Genomic DNA, 23,137 nt, shown 5'->3' with positions numbered 1-23,137 from the left:
GCTCAAGAACATCTCGAGTGGCCCCAGAGCCATGCCCGAATGGTATTAGGGACCAAGGGATATTTTAACATGCTCAAGAATATCAAGAGTGGCCCTACGACCATTGTTACATGCATAAGAGCATTACGGATGGCCCAAGGGTCATTCTAGCATGGCCCTAGGTTAGTTCTAGCATGCTCAAGAGCATCTAGAGTGACCTAAGGGCCATTATAAAATGCACAAGAGCATCAAGACTTGCCCAAGGGCCAATCTAGCATCTCCCTAGGGCCATTTTGGCATATCCCTAGTGACATTCTAGCATGTCCCCCTTGCCCACTCTAGATGCTTTTGAGCATGTTAGAGTGGCTCTAACACAATGCTAGAATGGCCCTTGGGCCGTTCTTGATGTTGTTATGCATGTTAGAATGGCCTTTGAATGGCCCTTGGGCCATTCTAGTTGGGGCCACCCTTGAATGCTCTTGAGAATTCTAGAATGGCCTAAAGGCCATGCAAGAATGGCTCTTGTGCCATGCTTGGTGCATTTGTGCATGTTAGAATGGCTCTCGGCCCATTCTAGCATGGCCGTTGGGCCCATTCTGGAGGCTCTTGAGCATGTTAGGATGGCCTAAGATCCTCAGGACATGCTTATGCTCTTGTGCATTTACAATGGCCCTCAGGAAATTCTAGCATGCCCCTGGGGCCACTCTAGATGATCTTGTGCATGTTAGAATGGCACTTAGGCCATTCTAGCATGGCCTTGGGGCCACTCTATATGCTCTTCAAAGCATGTTAAAATGGCCCTTGCACCATTCTTGATAGTCTTGTGCATGATAGAATGGTCTTGGGGCCACTCTAGATGCTCTTGAGCATGTTAGAATGGCCCTAGGGATATGCTAGAATGTCCCTTGGGCAAGTCCTTATGCTCTTGAGCATGTTATAATGGCCCTAGGGCCATTATAGCACGGCCTTGGGACCACTCTAGAGTCTAGATGCTTTTAATCATGCTAGAATGGTCCTAAGGCTATCTTAGCATATCCCTAGGGCTACTCTAGATGCTATTGATCATACTAGAATGGCCCATGCTAGGATGGCACATGGTCAATTATTGATTCTCTTGTGCATGTTAGAATGGGACTAGGGCCATTCTAGCATGGGCCTTGGGACACTCTAGATGTTAGAATGGGCCTAGGGCCATTCTAGCATAGCCTTGGGGCCACACTGTATGCTCTTGAGCATGCTAGGATGGCCCTTGGGCCATTCTTATGCTCTTACGCATGTTAGAATGGCCCATAAGACCACTCTAGCATGGCCCTGGGGCCACTCTAGATGTACTTCTCCATAACAAAATGGCCCTAGGGTCATTTAAGCATGGCCCTAGGACCACTCTAGATGCTTTTATGCAAGTCTTGATCCTCTTGTGCATGTTAAAATGGCCCTGGGGCCAGTCTAAATACTCTTGATCATGCTAGAATGGGCCTAGGGACATGCTAGAATAACCCTTGGGCCATTCTTAATTCTTTTGGGAATGTTAAAATGACCCTATGGCCATTCTATATGCTCTTGATAATGTTAGAAATGGCTCTAAGGCCATGCTAGAATGGCTCTTGGGCTATTCTTGATGCTCTTGTGCATATTAGAATGGCCCTTGGGCCATTCTGCATGGCCCTAGGGCCACTCTAAATGCCCTTCTTCATAATCGAATGTCCCTAGGGTCATTCAAGCATGGCCATAGGACCACACTCTAGATTCTCTTATGCATGCTAGAATGTCCCTTGGGTAAGTCTTAATACTCTTGTGCATGTTAAAATGGCCCTCGGGCCACTCTAGATGCTCTTGAGCATGCTAGAATGTCACTAGGGCCATGCTAGAATAACCCTTGGGCCATTCTTGATTCTTTTGGGGATGTTCAAATGGCCCTAGGGCCATTCTAGATGCTCTTGAGAATGTTAGAATGCCTCTAAGGCCATTCTAGCATGGCCTTGGGGCCACTCTAGATGCTCTTGAGCATGTACTAGTTACCCTTGAGACATTCTAGCATGGCCTTGGGCCACTTTAGATTCTCTTGAGCATGCTAGAATAACTCTAAGGCATCCTAGAATGGCCTTTGGGCTATTCTTGATGCTCTTATGTATGTTAGAATGGCCCTTAGGCCATTCTAACATGGCCCTTAGGCCATTCTAACATGGCCCTATGGCCCCTCTAAATGCTCTTGAGCATGTAAGAATGGCCCTTGAGACATTCTAGCATGGCCTAGGGCCAATCTAGATGCTCTTGAGCATGCTAGAATGGCTCTAAGGCCATGCGAGAATGGCCAAAGGGTTATTCTTAAGGCTCTTATGCATGTTAGAATGGCATTTTGGCCATTATAATATGTCCCTAGATGCTCTTGAGCATGTAAGAATGGCCTTTGAGACATTCTAGCATGGCCTTGGGGCCACTCTAGATGCTCTTGTGCATGTTATAATGGCTGTAGTAGAGATATGCTAGAATGTCCCTGGGCCATTGTTGATGCTCTTGTGTATGTTAGAAAGGCCCTTGGGCCATTCTGGCGGCATGGCCCTTGGGCCACTCTTGATACTCTTGGGCATGCAAGAATGGGCCTTGGGGCCACTCTAGATGGATGGCCCTTTGGCCATTCTTATGCTCTTGTTGTTAACGATCCAGTATGGGATTGATCATCGTGTGATAAACACAAGATTAAGCATAAGATTAAGGTGGGTTATACCACACACTAGAAACTCCATGAATAGAGAGAGAGAGAGAGGGATTTATTGCACACTCAACACAAGATCTCTATTGCATTCCCCATGAACCATACAATGATATAGGACTTCTAGCCTTATCCCGCTTTACACATGATCATCCATGTGGCACTCCCTTTTCCACTCTTACAATATTACATGTGGCATTCTTATCTTACCACAATATCTTGTACCTCTAGGGTCCTTTCCCACATACACACAACAGCACAATTACATCTCTCAATACCCCCTCTTAATCGAGGTGTTCCACAACTCACCCATCACCCATATCAATGTAGCATTGCACAACCGTAATCGCAACCTCTCAACACTCACCCTCAATGATACATTGGAGTGTTAGCCAATGAATGTGTGTGCGCGTGTCTACCATCTTAGACACTGAATCCATTTTGTGCCGACTCGCTCATAGCGGAACCATTGAGTCCAATTTGAACATAAATGTTCGGGTGGAAACCAACCCATGTGCATGCACTTCACACGTGCATTGCCTATGCACACTATTACAAAACCATTTTGAGCTTCTTGGTGAGCTCAGCGGGGGCAGGGCAACCCTCATACCAATGGGTGAATATACATCTCATTTTGAGCATAATGCAAGCTCAAGAACGGTTGCCCCTAAGTACATGGGTGAAATGTTTTACAACTTCCATTTTAACCATAATCGGGTACGGAACGCATGTGTATAAACATCATCTTCCTTTGGAAAATTTGGGGTTAATATAGCATATGAACAAGGCCTTTGATGCTTAACATATAGGATGTGTGTGAATGTACCCTTAAAATCACTAAGCCTGGTTAAATTCTCTAAAAAATCCAAAATTGAATATGCTTCTCAGCCTGCATAGTCTGTCCCTTACAAAAAGTTACGTACCAAAGGGGGGACCCATTTTGTGGATAGCTCATCGTCGTCTTCACGCACTGTTGTTCTTTATTACATTGCTTTTCTCAACCACCATAGCTCCCAGGGTTCGAGAAAACAATTTTAGGAAAAAGAAACTAAATCCTTTTCACCACTAAATGAGAAGGAAATTGCTATTTTTGAGATGATATTTTCTATGTGAACTTAGAAAATATAACTAAAACTTGTAAAATTTGAAAGGGTTTTATTTCCTTCTCATAAGAATTTGAGAAGGATTTTCCCGAAGTTGAACAAGTTCTAAGCTAAAGCGACCCCGTCTTTTCCCGAACCCTGATAGCTCCTGCTCCTAAGCTTTAATGACGACCTTGCCTCAATTGGTCTCATTCTCTTCTTCGGCTCCACGTCCATTATGCCCACCAACTCTGTGGTGGCAACCACGGACTTCGAGGCTAGCTCCAAACCCACCATTAGTAGTAAGAGTGTGCCAAAGCATGAGCTAGCGAGGATGGGTAGTCCGCTCTGGTGTTGGCAGGGGCTGGCCATCGCTAACGCGGGCATGTCTATTGCTGATCTCGTAGACGATCTCCTCGCCAAGTCTGCACAATGCTTGTTTGCTTCTGCTGCCCTTCGCCATTACCACTTCTTCATGCTAAACTTCTTTCTTCATAGACACCTCGTACTACTACTACTGCAACATGGAGTTTTACAATGCTTTGACTAATTTGCCTTTGCTTCTCTCTACTCTGCCATGTTGCTTTTGATGGCCTCATGGCTTTGTTTTCTATTACTGCCAGACAGTGAGTTGTAGCCTCTCATGGTTGTTGACTCTGTGTATGCCTCTCTCTACTACATTTAATTGTGTTTGTGTTTGCCTTCTTGTTGAGGTTGACCAACCATCAATATGACTTCATTGAGCTCACAAATTCTGCTTGTTCTTCTGTAGATAGAAGCTCCTTTGCAGCTTCTCCTCTGCTGCAATTTCTTACCTCCACATACCTCTATCTTGAGGTTCAAACATAGCCATTAAAATAGCTGTGATGAGCCCTCAAATGAGCTCCATATGTAGCATGCTCTTCTATTTGCATGTTGAACCTTCAAGGGTTTTTCTCACATGGTCTCTCAAATGAAACCACAGGTTCATAACTAGAAAAATGAATTCTCCAATAGCATTCACAACTAGCTCATCTTTCATGAGAAAATTAGTGAGCACAATCAGCTCCACTTGGTCTCCAACCAGCCCCCATGATTGCTTATCCCTTGCTTAGACAAGCTTGGACCTTCTATGCTCTTTGCCTAAGTGCAAAGAACCATGGGATCCTCTCATGTCATAAATCAGCAACCCTTCTCATGAGCAATCTCTCGCGCTCAAACCAAAAATTAATGAGGCAAAAATCACTAAAATACCTTCACAAATCTCCTTGGCAGTTTCCTTGTTAACACCGAAGACTCCATAGCCTTCATACTTGCTGAAAATCCTTATTTTAGCTTCTTTGATGATGACAACTCGATTTTGCATCCCCCATGATGCAAATCTTCACTTCAATCTTGACGATGGTGGCTCCATTTCATCTCCCTTGATGCAATCTTCAATTGGAAGCTTCTAGTCTCCATCTTCTAATGAAAATTTCTCTCAAATCCTCACAAATACAAATATAAATGATAATATGAGTGTGCTAAAATTTTTTCATAATAAAATGAAAATAATACTTAATTAATGAACTCATAATAACCAAGAAAACTATACATAAATATTCACCGCCGTGACCAAGAGCCCACCCAAGTTCTGATACCATGTTAACAATCCTAATATGGGATTGATCATGGTGATAGACACAAGATTAAGCATAAGAATAAGGTGAGTTATACCATACTAAAATCTCCATGACTAGAGAGAGAGAGAGATTGATTGCACACTCAATACAAGATCTCTATTGTATTCCCCACCATGAACCATATAATGATATAGGCCTTCTAGCCTTATCCCACTTTACACATGATCATACATGTGGTACTCCCTTTTCCACTCTTTTGGTCAACACTCACACACTATACAATATTATATGTGGCATTCTCATCTTACCATGATATCTTGCACCTCTAGGGTGCTTTCCCACATACACACAACATCGTGATTACATCTCTCAATACTTGTGCATGTTAGAATGGCCTTGGGGCCACTCTGCATGCTCTTGTGCATGCTAGAAATGGCCCTAGAGGTATGCAAGAGTGGCCCTTAGTGATTCTTGATGCTCTTGTGCATGTTGGAATGGCCCTAGGGAAATTCTAGCATGGCCCTTGGTCAATTCTTTTGATGCTCTTGTGCATGTTAGAGTGGCCCTAGGGAAATTATAGCATGGCCTTGGGGCCACTCTAGATGCTCTTGAGCATACTAGAATGGTGCTAGGACCAAGTTAGAATGATGCTTGGGCAATTCTTGATGCTTGTGTGCATGTTTAAATCGCCCTAAGGGTATTCTAGCAGGGCCCTGGGGTAATTCTAGATGTCTTGAGCATGTTAGAATGGCTCTAAAGCCATACTAGCATGCATTGGGACCACTCTAGATGCTCTTGAGAATATTAAAATGGCCCTTGGGGGCCACTCTAGATGCATTTGGGCATGTTAGCATGGCCCTTGGGCCATTCTAGCATGGCCTTGGGGCCACTTTAGATGCTATTTGGCAGCATGTTAGAATCGCCCAAGGGCCATTCTTGGTAGTCTTGTTCATGTTACAATTGCCCTAGGGCCATTTTCACATGGAAAAAAGAATCAAGAATAGCCTAAGGGTCATTGTAGCTATTCCCAGCGGAAGACTAATGCACATAGGAGACGACACATCACCACATCGAGCTCCATGAACACCCCCAACGGGAATTGCAACATCCCTCCACCGGGCTCCCATCTCCTGGTGAGCTACCTCCCAAAACACCGGCCGGAGGAGATGACTATGACAAGGTGCCACTCTAGCCTATATATGGCTCTTCAACTTCCCATGCTTCCAGTTATGGGATAATCCAAGGCACACTCCAGCCATAGATCACAAGCTCGAAATCGCCAACGTTCCAACACCCTCCCTCGATTCGAGCTCCGCAAGCCACCGAGGCGTGAGGGGGTTGCCCCCCCAAGACCACCCATGCCTCAGCTGCCCAGGACCACACACGCCCGAGCTTTGATACCATGAAAGAATGTGCACAAGTGGAAGTAATGAATATGAGAGAGAGAAAGATTGCAAGCAAGAACTAAGCTTTATTAGCTTGAGGTTACAGAGTACAAGAGCCAACAAGTAGGGCTGCACAGAATGATATGTTGAATGAATAAAGGGAGCACCTCTTATATACTTGTACATGAAGCAATCGGTTGTAAGAAAACAGGCTGACAGCTCCACGACAGCATAAAAGAAAGATGCAATATTTTAACACCTTTTCTGCATCTTGAAGTGTGCAAAAAAGTCAGAAGAAAACTGATGACGAAGGTGCGACCATGGACACCTCAGCATGAGTACTGAGTACACCTCGAAAAATGCACGTCAGATTGTTGTCTTCAGAAAACATAATGCCACTATAAAGAGCAAAAGAAAATCTGCTTGGCTCCAAACTCAAAGTAGAACTGTGAACACATCACATCCAATAACCTCGAACACATCACATCCAATAACCTCGAACCAATGAACATGGAACAATCCTGTCCATAGTCTCTGCTAACCAATAGTTCTAGAACTCATCCGAACCATGAAGGAAACTTGGTTGATCCTGGAACTCATCCGGACCATCAAGTGAACTTGCCTGTCTTTATACTTGGAACTCCGACATACGGGTCCCATGCTCCAGATTTAATATAAGAGAGCTCTTGAAAGCTCCCTCACCCGCCCACAAGCCATTTCTCGAAGACAGCATGCGGGGGATGCCCTTAGGATCAGAGCAAGACACCAGTCATGTTCTCTCTAGACTGTAAGAGAGCTCTTGAAAGCTCTTGAAAGCTCCCTCACCCGCCCACAAGCCATTTCTGGAAGACAGCATGCGGGGGATGCCCTTAGGATCAGAGCAAGACACCAGTCATGTTCTCTCTAGACTGTAAGGCCTTGGGAGAGTTGGGGTTGTCACTAGACGAGTCTGTGTCAATTTAGGGGAGAACCCTAAACATCGTTTCATGCTTGTGTAAGTGATACATCCATGTATGTGAGGGTGATCAAGGAGTTGTGCTCCCAAAAGGCATGGGTGAATGGGCACACCCCCTACAGCTCTAGCATATACACAGTATATGGGCGGGCATCTAATTGTGCACCCACTAACACTCAAGGGCAGAGTGGCCCTAGGGCCATTCTAGAATGGCCTTGGCACCATTTTAACATGCACAAAAGAATCAAGAATGGCCGAATGGTCATTCTAACATGGCCCTAGGGCCACTCTAGCATGCTTATGAGCATCTAGAGTGGCCCTGTCTAGGGCCATGCTAGAATGGCCCTAGTGCCATTCTAACATGCACAATAGAATGTCAATGTGTCATTCTAGCATGGGCCATTATAGCATGCTCAAGAGCATCTAGAGTGGCCTAGGGCCATGCCCGAATGGTCTTAGGGCATAAGGGCTATTCTAACATGCTCAAGAGCATCTAGAGTGGGCCTAGGGCCATGCGAGAATGGCCCTAGCGCCATTTTAACATGCATAAGAGCATCACAAATCATCCAAGGGTCATTCTAGCATGGCCCTAGGGCCATTATAGCATTCTTAATAGCATCTAGAGTGGCCCAAGGGCCATTCTAGCATGTACAAGAGAATCAAGACTTGCCCAAGGGCCTTGCCCAAGGGCCAATCTAGCATATCCCTAGGACCATTCTAGCATGGCTCGATCGTCTAGAGTGGCCCTAAGGCCATTCAAACATGGACAAGACTATCGAGAATGGCCCAAGGGAGATTCTAGCATGTTGAAGAGTATCTAGAGTGGCCTGACGGCCATGCTAGAATGGCCCAAGTGGCCCTAGGTCCATTCTGCATGCAGAAGAGCATAATATTGGCCTAAGTGCTTTCCTAGCATGCTCAAGAGCCTGCAGAGTGGCCCAAACCCATGCTAGAATGTTCCAAGGGCCATTCTAGTATATAAAAATGCATCAAGCATGGCCAAAGGCCCATTCTTGCATGGCCTAAGGGTCATTTTAGAACGCTCAAAAGAACATTTAGAGTGGCCACAAGGCCATGCTAAAATGGCCCAAGGGCCATTGTAACATGCAAAAGAGCATCAAGAATGGCCTAAGGGCCGTTCGAGCATGACCTTATAGCCACCCTAGCATGCTCAATAACATTAAGAGTGCTAGAATGGCCCTAGGGCCATTTTAACATGCACAATAGAATCAGGAATGGTCCAAGGGTCATTCTAGCATGGCCGTAGGGCCATTCTAGCACTTTCAAGAGCATCTAGAGTGGCCCCTGGGCCATTTTAACATGTACAAAAGCATAAGAATGGCCTAAGGGAGGGAAAACCTAGCATGGGACATCCTAGCATGCTCAAGAGCATGTAGAGTGTTCAGGGCCATGCTAAACTGTTCTTAGGGCCCAAGGGCCATTGCAGTATCGCCTTAAGGCTATTCTAACATGCTTAAAAGCATCTAGAGTGGCCTAGGGCCATGGTAGAATGGCCCTAGGGCCAATTTAACATGCAAAAAAGAATCAAGAATGGCCCAAGGGTCATTCTAGCATGCTGAAGAGCATGTAGAGTGTTCAGGGCCATGCTAGAATGTTCTTAGGGCCCAAGGGCCATTGTAGCATCGCCTTAAGGCTATTCTAACATGCTTAAAAGCATCTAGAGTGGCCTAGGGCCATGGTAGAATGGCCCTAGGGCCAATTTAACATGCAAAAAAGAATCAAGAATGGCCCAAGGGTCATTCTAGCATGCTCAAGAGCATCTAGACTCTAGAGTGTCCCCAAGGCCGTGCTAGAATGGCCCTAGGGCCATTCTAACATGCACAAGAGCATCAAGACTTTCCCAAGGGCCATTCTAGCATGCTAAAAGAATCTAGAGTGGCCCCAAGGCCATGCTAGAATGGACAAAGTTCCATTCTAACATGCACAAGAGCATATAGTCCCATGGCCATGCTAGAATAGCTTGAGGGCCATTCTAGCATGCACAAGAGCCCCGAGAGGGGGCTCGAGGGCCATGCTAGAGTGGCTCAAGGGCCATTCTAACATACACAGATGCATGGCAACCATGGCCCAAGGTCCATTCTTGCATGGCCTTAGGGCCATTCTAGAATGCTCAAGAGCACCTAGAGTGGACCCAACGCCATGCTAGAATGTCCCAAGGGCCATTCAAAGGCCAGCCTAACATGCACAAGAATATCAAGAATGGCCCAAGGGCAATTCTAGCATGGCCTTAGAACGCACGACTCTAACATGCTCAAGAGCATCTAGAGTGGCTGAGGGCCATGCTAGAATGGCCCTAGGGCAACTCTAGATGCTCTTGAGACATGTTAGAATGGCCCTAGGTATTTGATAGGATGGCCCTTGCGCAAGTCTTGATGCTCTTGTGCATGTTAGAATAGCCTTAGGGCCATTCTAGCATGGCCCTAGGGCCACTGTAGATGCTCTTGAGCATGTTAGGATGGCCCTAGGGCCATGCTAGAATGACCCTTGGTCCATTCTTGATTCTTTTGTGCATGTGAAAATGGTCCTAGGGCCATTGTAACATGCACAAGACTATCAAGAATGGCCCAAGGGCCATTCTAGCATGTTGAATAACATCTAAAGTGGCCCCAAGGCCATGCTAGAACGGCCCAAGGGCCATGCTAACATGGTCAAATGCATCTAGAATGGCCCAAGGGCCATTCCAACATTCTCAAGAGCACCTAGAGTGGCCCCAATGCCATGCTAGTATGGCCTTAGAGCAATTCTAACATGGTCAAGAGCATCTAGAGTTACCGCAGGCCATGCTAGAATGCCCTTAGGGCCATTTAAATATGCACAAAATAATCAAGGATGGCCCAAGCATCATTCTAACTTGGCCCTAGGGCCATTCTAGTATGCTCAAGAGCATCGAGAGTGGCCCCAAGGCCATGCTAGAATGGTTGCAGGGCCATTCTAGTATGCACAAGAGCAGCAAGAATTGACTAAGGGCCACTTTGGCATATCCCTAGGGCCATTATAGCATGCACAAGAGCATCTAGAGTGGCCCCACGACCATTCTACCATGCACAAGAGCATGAGGATGGTCTAAGGGCATCGATCTAGAGTGGTCCTAAGGCCATGGTAGAATGGCCCCCACGGGACATTCTTGCATGCCCAAGAGTATCTAGAGTGGCCCGAGGGCCATGTTAGAATGGCCCAAGGGTCATTCTAACATGCACAAAGAGCATCAAGAATGGCCTAAGGGACATTCTAGCATATCCCTAAGGCCATTATAGCATGCACACAAGAGCATCGAGAGTGGCCCCACCAATGCCATGCTAGAATGTCTCAAAAGGCCATTCTTACATGCTCAAGGGCATCTAGAGTGGCCCTATGGCCATGCTAGAATGGCAAAAGGGCCATTCTAATATGGATAAGAGAATCAAGAATAGCCCGAGGTCCATTCCAACATGGCCTTAGAGCCTCTCTAGCATGCTCAAGAGCATAAAAAATAGTCCAAGGGCCATTTTAGCATGGCCTTAGAGCCATTCTAGCATGCTCAAGAGCATCTAGAGTGGCCCTAGATCACGCTAGAATGTCTCAAGGGGGGCCATTATTACATGCTCAAGAGCATCTAAGGCAATGCTATAATGGTACAAGGGCCATTCTATCAAGCACATGCGCATCAAGAATAGCGCAAGGGCTATTCTAGGATGGTGTTAGAGTCATTCTAACATGCACAAGAGAATTTGGAGTGGGAACAAGGCCATGCTAGAATCTCCCTAGGGCCATTCTTACATGATCAAGAGCATCTAGAGTGGCCCCAGCCATTCTGGAATGGCCCAAGGGCCATTCTGACATGCCCAAGAGCATCAAGAATAGCCCAAGGGCCATTTTAGCATGGTCTTAGATCCATTCTAACATGCCCAAATAGCATCTAGAATGGCCCTAGGGCCATTTTAACATACCTAAAAGAATCAAGAATGGCCCAAGGGTTATTCTACCATGGCCTTGGGGCCACTCTACATCTTCAAGAGCATCTAGAGTGGCCCTAAGGCCATGCTAGAATGGCCTAAGGGCCATTTAAGGGCCATTCTAACATGCATATGAGCATCAAGAATGGCCCAAGGGCCATTCTAGCTTTGCTTTAGAGCCACTCTAACATGCTCAAAAGCATCTAGAGTAGCTGAGGGACATGCTAGAATTTCCGTGGGGTCACTCTAGATGCTCTTGAACCATGATAGAACGGCACTTGGGCAAGTCTTGATGCGCTTGTGCATGTTAGAATGGACCTAGGGGCAATTCTAGCATGGCCTTGGGGCCAGATGCTCTTGGATGCTGTTAAGCATGTTAGAATGGCCCTAGAGCCATGTTAGAATGACCCTTGGGCCATTCTAATTCTTTTGTGCATGTGAAAATGGCCCTAGGGCCATTGTAACATGCATGTCAAGACTGGCCCAAGGGCCATTCTAGCAAGGTGAAGAGCATCTAGAGTGGCCTCAAGGGCCATGCTAGAATGGCCCAAGGTCCATTCTACGATTTCCAAATTCATGTAGAGAGGCCAAAGGGCCATTCTAGCATGCTCAAGAGCATCTAGAGTGGCCCCAATTGCATGCTAGTATGGCCTTAGAGCCATTCTAACACGCTCAAGAGCATCTATAGCTTCCTCAAGGCCATGCTAGAATGCCCTTAGGGACATTTAAACATGCATAAAAGAATCAAGAATGGCTTAACTGTCATTCTAGCTTGGCCCTACTGAGGCCATTCTAGCATGCTTAATAGCATCTAAAGGCCACTCTAGATGGCCCCAAGGCCCTCGAGAATGTCCCTAGGACCATTATAACATGCATAAGAGCATCAAGAATTGACCAAGGGCCATTCCAGCTTATCCCTAGGGCCATTATAGTATGCATAAGAGCATCAAGAATTGACCAAGGGCCATTTTAGCATATCCTTAGGGCCATTATAGCATTCACAAGAGCATCTAGAGTTGCCCTTGGTCAATTCTAGCATGGCCCCAAGGCCATGCTAGAATGTTCCTAGGGCCATTTTAACATGCACAAGAGAATCAAGAATTGACCAAGGGCCATTCCATAATATCCCTAGGGCCATTATAGCATGCTCAAGAGCTATTGAGAGTGGCCCCACCGCCATTGTAACATGCACAAGAGCTTAAGAATGGCCTTGGGGCCATCCATCTAGAGTGGCCCCAAGGCCATGCTAGAATGGCTCAAGGGCCATTCTTGCATGCTCAAGATCATCCTAATGTGGCCCAAGGGCCATTCTAACATGCACAAGAGCATCAAGAATGGCACAAGGGCCATTTTAGCATATCCTAGGGCCATTATAGCATGCACAAGAGCATCTAGAGTGACCCCAAGGCCTTGCTAGAATGTCGCAAGAGGCATTCTTACATGCTCAAGAGTGGCTCCAGGGCCATGCTAGAATGGCCCAAGGGCCATTCTAAAATGCACAAGAGCATCAAGAATAGCTCAAGGGCCATTTTATCATGGCAATAGAGCCATTAGATCTTAATATAGTTTCCTATGGGAGAACTTGCTACTACAAGTGCAAATTTAAACATGCCGACAGGGCTAGTGAGTCGTGACCATCATCCCCATGGTAGAAGTGTCATTGGGGCCACCATGAGCCTAAACCTATTAAATGTGCAATGTGGACTCCTTCACCATATTTCTTTATTGATGACTAGTTAAACTAAATTATTAGTTTGATGATGAATTAAACTAGAATATAATTTGAAACTTTTAAATATAATGCATTTCAAAAAATTTATCTGTTCTTTATAATTTAAATTTTAATTCTTTCCAAAAAATTTCTTTATTTTGTTTAAATAAATCTCTCTGTCTCTCTCTCTCTCTCTATCTTTCTATCTCATTTTAACTCTTAAAACAAACAACAATACTATTTTGATTGTTTGTTTTTATTGCAAATAACTAATTACACTTGCTTGAAAACCACAAGAACATAGCACATATCAGAGTAATTAAAGTGTTAGTATCTTGATCTTGTTTATATTTTAAAAATACAAGCACATATTACAATGATTAAAGTGTTAGTATCTTAATCTTGTTTGTAGTTGTGAACTTGATCAGACTAAATATAAATCCTATACAAAATAGTATTCTGGATAGAATGGAGCCAATATTGCTCCTTTGACAAATATAAATTCCTTCAAAGCATCATCCGCTTATGGATTAGACTATCACTTCAGATGTTTGTGGTACTCTAGATATCATGTGGTTTGTCTACATATAACTTCTAATGCCCCAAGTTACAATCTAACCCAAACTTATAATTATAACAGCTATTTTAAATTGATTTTATCGGACTTGTAAAATACGTCTCTCCTTTATTATGAACATAATGGTCCTCTGCCATGCTTATGAAGAGTTGCTTAACAAGGTGGAGAGGAAGCTATCCATATTTTTTTGGTTTTCTATAATGCTTTCCAAGGATAGGTTTGATTGCTTCAGTCTATAATGCTTTCCAAGGATAGGTTTGATTGCTTCAGTCTACAAAAACCATAATATTTTTACACGATTATGAAGGTTGGCACATCACAATACAATCAATGATAAAAGGCATATCTGGGACTTTGGAGAGAGTAAGAGTTATGCACCGCTTGTATAAAATGATAGTGAAGAATTTGTGGAAAAAGGTGATGCACTACATGTGTGTTAATATCATGTATGATGTTGTTGAAAAAGCCAAAATCTCTATCAATTGTAGACAATCCTCCTCTAAGTAACTCCATTCCTATTACAAGAAACTTTCAATAATGAATTGGCATCTAGTAATTTATACATGTTAAACAAAAAATTATGACTTCATGACTTTGTATTTAAGTATGCTCAATCACACTAGACAACATCTAATTCTTGTACTTAGTTAGAGTTAGATACCTTTCCTCTATACCATGGTAGTTTTTGTTTATAATTATGGTGATATAAATATGTAACGATACCAAGCCATGCAATGCCGATCTAGATGAGAAATAGTAGAGCTATGTTTAGCATTACATTGAATTGTAGCAACTCTTTTACAAACATTTTTGCCTTTATAACTAGTTAATAATTTACAACTTAAAGATTATGATAGAGAGAGAGAGAGAGAGAGAGAGAGAGAGAGAGAGAGAGAGAGAGAGAGCAAGTAGATTCACGTGTAGCAGTAAATTGACATAAGGTCCTCACTTAAAAAAAAACCGTATGACTTGTGTGTGGAGGGTGAACATCTCTTTACACACAATTATTATGACTATACCATTTCTTATATTGATGTGGTCCACACGGAGCTGCATAGAGAAGGGGCTCACCCTTCTTGAGTAGAATTCATGCCATCGATTTGCGTAGAGTGGTCTCCATGATCTATTAGCATAAGCACTGTTGTAGATTAGGAATGCATTAATAGGATAAGAATTATAGATTAGGAGGTCTAATAGGATGATGATTAGAGGCTTAATCATATCATTGCTTACGTGTTTTCCACAGTATTTCTTGACATGCACGACCTGAGTGTAAGGCTTGAGCATTTTCAAAAGCCCAAGTATCCCCATGCCTTCTATCGACTTCAGCAAAATGCTACCCATTCCATCACATCTGGTTCGGTACAATTTTAACGGATAACAATGCAAGGCTGGTGGAGTTCCAATGCAGCGCTCAAAGTGATTAATGGGAACTTGGGCATTATGAAAGACATTAGACCTTATCTACATGAGTTTGAATTCTGAATTAAAGTGTTATTTATTTTTTTATTAAAAAGTTAAAAATTAATTTAAGAAAATAAAGGCTGATGACGTTACCTTAACCACTATACCCACTTATCGATGTTGCTACATGAGAACTTCTAGACTTTCTGAATATAGCCCCGGCCCTTCTGTATATTAACCTTTTGAGTCTTAATTTTCCACCTTATGTATATGTAAATATGTAGATGAAGTGAATAAAAACCCTTCTATTGAATGCACATGATAGGGTTACATAATGATAACCGACCCCGGTGCCCCCCCCACCCCCAAATTACATAAGAGGCACGATTTCAACATGGTACATCAAGCTCTACTAGCACACACAATACGTGTGCTCCTTTTCCCCATGGTATGTACAAGTGGCATCCCTCTCTCCACTCCACAATGGAAGCAATGGGGTCTCTATAATAGAAGTGATCACTCTCCACTTACATACTTATGCTTTTCTCATGGTAGAAGTGTTGAAAGAACACACGATATATGTGAGTGCACTTGGCCTCAAATCAGAGAAGGATTCACAAGCTAGAGATTATATATGTACTTTGTCTTTGGTAAGGATTTTATGTAACTTGGCATAATACTAACATATAAACCCACATTTTATCTTTTTTATTTTTGTTAACTAATATAGTAGCTTGAGTGTATGTTTTCACTCACTTCCAAGTAATGATTGACAAACTTTGACTTTTTTAATTAAATTAAATTTTCGATTTGAGATATTTCTTTATCGATGACTAGTGAAATTAAATTATTATTGATATTCTTTATTGATGACAAATTAAACTAGAATATAATTGAAAACTTTTAAATATAATGCATTTCAACATTTTTTATCTATTCTTTATAATTTAAATTCTAATTCTTTCAAATATAATGCATTTCAACATTTTTTATCTATTCTTTATAATTTAAATTCTAATTCTTTCAAATATAATGCATTTCAACATTTTTTATCTATTCTTTATAATTTAAATTCTAATTCTTTCAAGAAATGTTTTTTATTTTGCAAAAACTCTCTCTCTCTCTCTCTCTCTCTCTCTCTCTCTCATTTAAACTCTTAAAACAAACAATAGTATTTTGACATTTTACTTTTATTCTAAATAACTAATTACATTTGCCTTAAAACCACAAGCACATAGCACATATCAAAGTGATTAAAGTGTTCGTATATCTTGATCTTGTATATATCTTAAAACTATAATCACATATTAGAGTGATTAATGTGTTAGTATCTTAATCTTGTTTGTATGTCGTGAACTTGATTAAATTAAATATAAATCTTACACAAAATAGTATAATGGATAGAATAATGGAGCTCCTTTGACAAATACAAACTCCTTCAAAGCATTGCCCGCATATGGAAACTATCACTTGAAATGGTAATCAATCTTGTGGTTTGTCTCCTTATCAGTTCTAATGGCCTAAGTTACAATCTAACCCAAACTTAGAATTCTAATAACTATTTTAAATTGATTTTATCTGACTTGTAAAATACAATGTCTCCCTCATTATCAACATAATGGTCCTCTGCCATGCTTATGAAGAGTTGCTTAACAAGGTGGAGAGGAAGCAATCCAGATTTTTCTGGTTTTCTATAATACTTTCCAAGGATAGGTTTGATTGCTTCACTCTACAAAAACCATAATACTTTTACATGATTATGAAGGTTGACACATCACAATACAATCAATGATAAAAGGCATTATGGGACTTTGGAGAGAGTAAGAATTACGCACCGCTTGTATCAAATGATAGTGAGGAATTTGTGGAAAAAGGTGATGCACTACATGTGTGTTAATATCATGTATGACGTTGTTGAGCAAGCCAAAATCTCTATCAATTGTAGACAATCCTCCTCTAATGTAACTCCATTCCTATTACAAGAAACTTTCAATAATGAATTAGCATCTAGTAACGTATATATGTTTTAGCAAAAAAATTATGGCTTCATGAGTTTTTATTTAAGTATGCTCAATCACACTAGACAACATCTAATTCTTGTACATAGTTAGAGTTAGATACCTTTCCTCTGTACCATGGTACTTTTTGTTTATAACCATGGTGATGTAAATATGTAACGACACCAAGCCATGTAATGCCGATCTACATGAGAAATAGTAGAGCTATGTTTAGCATTACATTAAATTTTAGCAACTCTCTTACAAATATTTTTGCCTTTATAACTAGTTAATAAATACAAATTAGAGTAGAGACTGTGATATTTAGAATTGGAGAGAGAGAGAGAGAGAGAGAGAGATTAGATCCATGTGTAGTAGTAAATTTATATGAGGGCCTCACTTTTAAAAAGACCAGTATGACCATTGTGTGGAGGGTAAACATCTCTGTATACACAATGTTTATGACTATACCATTTCTTATATGTACACATACTAGTAAGAGGAATGTTTAACACATCGGGTTATGTAAGTCGTCAAGGAAATCGGTAGTCATTAATTGATAAAAGGTAAGGTTGATCTAATCTTACCAAGTACGGTATAAAATATAGTTTAATCATCCATAATGTACCAACAACACTGCTTAGCGATGCTAGCAGACAGAGCATAGCCGCACAGCACACCGTAGAGGTTAACACCATGCTCCTCTCACTGGGTTTGAACAGAGGGCTGCCAGGATGGAAGTGAGAGCCTGATCGGCCGGGGGTATTTGTGCACTGCCAAAAAAAAAAGAAAAATGAATCAAACATTTTGGCCATGATCAAAAGTCTCAAAGATAAGCATAATGGATTTATTCCTACATAAAAAGCTGTTGCATGAGCTCACCAGATAGATAGGAAAGCCGACGATGAAAGCAAGTGGGGAATACCTAAACGTTTTGGGGATTATATTGAATTCTCTAAAGAGTTTCTCAGGCACCTGATAGCAAAAACGAGGTGTGAACATCGCCCTCTCTCTCTCTCTCTCTCTCTCTCTCTCTCTCACGGTAATTTGCATTTAGTATGCTTTACAGGGTGCCATGATTCGTCGTTGTCAACATGTCCATGATTTTTGTGGTGATGTCGGTGGCTAATCCGCCTGCACACACAGATTAGCAAACAATTAATGACAGCTTATATGGTATTAGCTTGATTACAATACCAATCTAATGTACTGTCAGGTAGCTCGATATATGAGAAACCTTACCAGCCATGGTAAGGTACTAGTAGAAAAGAATGGGCTAGGTGGCCGACAAGGTCGTTGAGCTGCGGGTTATCAGAAAAGCTGCCATGCCCGCTGCACAGCAAGCAACTAATGTGTAAGGGTAAGGATAAACCCGGTTGATGCATGTGGCAGGGCAGAAATGCCTGATTTAATATTGCATGTGAGATCATATTACCAGTCATGGCCAACCACAAAGAGAGACCAGAATAGGGTTCCTTGAGCGAGCCAGTAGAAGGGCCAAAAAAATACAGCATGGTTAAGATAACCTGCGAAGGCCATCAAAGAGGCAATTACGGCGACATCCCTTAGGAAGTAAGAGAGGGATTTGCGTGTGTTTTTGAGCCAGCAGTGTTTTGGGATGGCGGAGCGCAAGTCCGCCATGCTGAAGGGAGGCGCCGCCGAAGGATCAAATTCAGCGACGTCTGATTCGGCTGATGCAGGAGGCTGGACACGGCCAGCACCTGCAGCTCCTCCGAGTCCTTCAACAGTATATGTGGTGTTCTTCATCGCCAACATAGCTGCTGCGGCTTGCTAGTGAATAGCTGAGGGAGTAGGGAGCATTTGCAATGGAACGAAGGAGCGCGTAGACTGTAGTAATTATGGCCGAGGATGAGGAGTGTTACGTGCGGAAGTCGTGTAGTAGTACGAACACGAAAAGCTACCTTTTAGTGTCTACTTCCTTCCAACTACCTTAGCAAATTGAGAACACAAATGTAGAGAGAGAGTAGAGAGTCTCTCTAATGGAACCAAGGAACACAAATGTATTTGCCAGCAAGGGATGAGCGGTCTTGCGTGCACAAGTGTAATTTTACCAGCAAACGCTCCTGAAAAAAAGAAAGAAAGAAGAAGAAGCGCAATACCAAGAGGTTTTGGGGCTTGTGTCATATAAGTAGTCGCTCATGTGGACATGGCGAAAAATCTCCACATAGGAAACGTGTGAGTGGATCCCAAGAGGAGGGGAAGCAAATTTAGGGAGTGGAAAGGGGTACCCTCCACATTTCGACGTGGAAGCCTCTTACACCTTGACAACTGCCTTCTTTATTGAAAAATTTACAATCACAAATATTTGAAGCACTTCTTCTCCTCGTGCCTTTTGCATGCGCATGGATGGACTCACTTCTAGATAAAGGGTCTTGACCTTTTGTTGTACCAATAAATACAATCACAAATATTTGAAGCACTTCTTCTCCTCCTGCCTTGTGCATGCACATGGAGAGACTCACTTCTAGATACGTATGTTTGAAGGAGAGCTTTGGAAGAGGTGTTGAATAGATTGTAGAGAACCAATGGCCCCTCTCTGGGGTTGCACTCTAACTGTGACCAACAAACATCTACCTAGCTTACTTTTTTTCATTTCCATCTTTTTTAAAGAAACATACCATTGAATGTGCCACCCCCCCAAAGGATGGTACTGGAATGCCTTGTTTAGTGTATTGAAAGGCCATTTTTAAGTATCATTTTAGATGATTTGTTCAATATATCTATACAGGTGAAATTTATAATCTAGCTGCTCTTTGAAAGTTTTAGGAAATTGTTTTCTTCTTTAACTACTAAATTTATACCATTTTTTAATCAAGAAAATTGAGCAACTCCAAGATATTGAAAAAATGTTCATCCTATAATTGACAAATCCAACATCATAATTTAATGCTGAATTAGATTAAAATGATTCACTTCACCTTTAAAAAAATGTTTTTTTCTTAGATGCATTTAAATAAATAATGTTCGAGTTACCCTAGGATATGAGAAAATCTTTCACCATATATATATATATATATATATATATATATATAGCACAACCACATTTTTGAATCACATGCTACCCCATAATTTATTGTTTACAATGAAGTGAAGAGAGGAAATGTTATCATGTTTTGAGGTGGTGCTAATACCAATGCACACCCCCCTCTTTACTATATTGAAAATCCATTTTTAAGTACCAATTTGGATGAGTTGTCAAATAACTATTTGCGACAAATTGGTAATCTAGTTGCCTTGAATTGTACTATTTTCAAATTAATTTGAGAACCTACTATATCATAAAAATTTCAAATTTCAAATGTTTGTTGGGTTGGATAAAAATAATTATCCCGCCCCAGGAAAAAGTGTTGTTTTTCTTAACTATACTTATAATAGCTAAGTTAGTTACTCTAGGAAATGTGTAAATCTTCCACTATGCATATGCTTAATTGATTGCAACCTGGCACCTTTTTGTACACTTATAATAGCTAAGTTAGTTACCCTAGGAAATGTGTAAATCTTCCACTATGCATATGCTTAATTGATTGCAACCACCTTTTTGTACACGCTACCTCATAATTTATTTGTTTACAATGACAACTAAAGAGAGGCATTAATGTAATCGTGTTTGGAGGTGTACCAATATTGGCAATGCACACCCCCCATAAAAAAGAGTGGTAGTGGAGTCCCATCAAGTTAGTGCATTGAAAAGCCATTTTCAAATATGCCACCACATAACTTCTTGTTTACAACAGTGACAAGTGATGAGAGACAATGTAACCACATTTTGAGCTATTCTACCTCATAATTTGAGCACAAATTATTGCTACGATGGCAAGTGAAAATGCATGGCTTAGCTGTCAAAAATGCATGTCTTAGTTGTAATCTAAGAAGGCTACTTTATTTTGTTAATACTTTATAAGTGAAAGGATAGTAATTGTAACGCATTATATATTTACATTAGCACATATACATATATATACATATATACATGTTTTTTTATTTTGTTAATACTTTATAAGTGAAAGGATAGTAATTGTAACGCATTATATATTTACATTAGCACATATACATATATATATATATATATACATGTTTTATTATTTTGTTAATACTTTATAAGTGAAAGGATAGTAATTGTAACGCATTATATATTTACATTAGCACATATACATATATATATATATACATGTTTTTTTTAAAGAGACATATACATGTACATATATAAGACATATAGTACATCATATTACTAATGGAATTAAAATGTTGCAAGGATTTTTGTAAAATTTTTGAGTCTTCATATATGTTAGAGGGGTAGGGTGTCACTTGAACTAGAAAGAGTTGACTAATAACATGTGTGTTTGGCATTTGTGATTTGAGAGGAGGCACGTGTTTCTATAAGGTGTATACATTTACTATGAGGTTTGAATTTCTGTTCGTGAAAACTGATTATTTGTAAAATGTAAGAGGAAGATGCACATTTTGGTGATATCATTAACCACATTAGTGTGGAGATTCATAGAGGTGATTGAGAGAGTATTTAGAAGATTTATGGAGTTAATCAAGGAGTGGAAAGTGGATGTAGATGCTCTCACATTGAGCAATACATGATGTAAAACTTTACTCATTTCATGGAGTTTGATTAATGAAAAACCTCACATGTTTTGTGTCTTGATTAGTGTCACTTAAACATGGAGCTTTTTCTTTACTTTAAGATATCCCAACTTTCTCAAATTTGAAGGTGTTATTATAAGAGCCTCTAGGGTTAGGTTCTTCCAAGTATTTAATTAGGTAGAGATTAAGAGCCTCTAGGGTTAGGTTCTTCCAGGTATTCAATTAGGGAGAGATTAAGGCTTATATTTCCTTCCAATGTTATGCCTTTGTTAGAGTTTTTGACCTTTGGTTTCCATTCATTAGAGATAGAGAGAGCTTCTCTCTTATGATATTCACTCCATAGAAAAGACGTATCACATGCATTGAAGAAATATAGCCTATCTTTGAATTTTGATTTTGAATTGTGTGATAGTGAGAAGATGGTAGCTATAGTAGCACAAGTAACCCTACCTTTGGCCAAGCAAGCAAAGAAAAGAAAGCTCATCTTCCTTAGCAAGCATAATGAGATTGAGAAGATCTCTTGCTTAAAAAATCTAATGAAAGTGCAATAGGAAGAGAAAGAGAGAGGAAAGAGATAAGTGTTATAAGCTCCTGATCATAATGGGCTATACCTCCCCCCTTGAAAAGATGCAGGGAGGAAGAGAGCTTGAGCTCTTGGAAGCACACACACACTCACACAAACCCTAGAAGAGAACACACAAGATGCAAGGCTGAAAATTGTTGTTGTTCTTCTTCTCAACAAAAGGGTTCTACCAAAAGATAAGAGAAATACAACATAAGTACTAAATTACTATGCACATGCGATCCATAATGTGAACACGCTAAGTGAGTCAGTTCGCAAGATAAGTATGTCATAACTCAATGGTGGACTAGTAGCTGGTGTAGTCCAGCTCTAGAATCACTCACGAAGATCTATCATGTCAGCACACTACCAGAAATGCCAGTGATGTAAGTGGCAGAAATGGTCACCCGTGCATATCATAAGTGTCAACTCGTGCTGCTGAGCTTGACATCTCAACACTCCCCCTCAAGATCAACTCCATCTCTAGGACTCTAAGCATAGTCCGAAATTTGTGAAGCTTCAGTGCTCCCAGGGGTTTTGTGAAAATGTCAGCTACCTGCTGCTCTGTGTACATACATGAGATCAATGTCTCCTTCTAAGACCCTTT

The 23,137-nt window shown here is 41.4% G+C and overlaps 1 protein-coding gene across 1 annotated transcript; it reads right to left on the bottom strand.

Annotated features, from left to right (window-relative positions):
• Positions 1–16,767: 16,767 nt before the first annotated feature.
• LOC147631866 (omega-3 fatty acid desaturase, chloroplastic-like) lies at positions 16,768–19,148 on the bottom strand. The gene is made up of 8 exons (XM_086807897.1): positions 18,790–19,148; positions 18,597–18,686; positions 18,422–18,488; positions 18,237–18,329; positions 17,942–18,127; positions 17,479–17,559; positions 17,193–17,330; positions 16,768–17,086 (listed from the first exon to the last, which is right to left on the bottom strand). The coding sequence occupies exons 1-8, from the start codon at positions 19,128–19,130 to the stop codon at positions 16,916–16,918; spliced, it is 1,167 nt and encodes a 388-aa protein (XP_086664023.1). The 5' UTR covers positions 19,131–19,148; the 3' UTR covers positions 16,768–16,915.
• Positions 19,149–23,137: the final 3,989 nt, after the last annotated feature.

Source organism: Cibotium barometz, chromosome 14 (genome assembly GCF_041138505.1).
Source record: "Cibotium barometz isolate CiBa-2024 chromosome 14, ASM4113850v1, whole genome shotgun sequence".
Classification (NCBI taxonomy): Eukaryota; Viridiplantae; Streptophyta; class Polypodiopsida; order Cyatheales; family Cibotiaceae; genus Cibotium; species Cibotium barometz.
The sequence above is the reverse complement of the archived record's forward strand: the minus strand, read 5'-3'. Positions and strand labels throughout refer to the sequence as shown.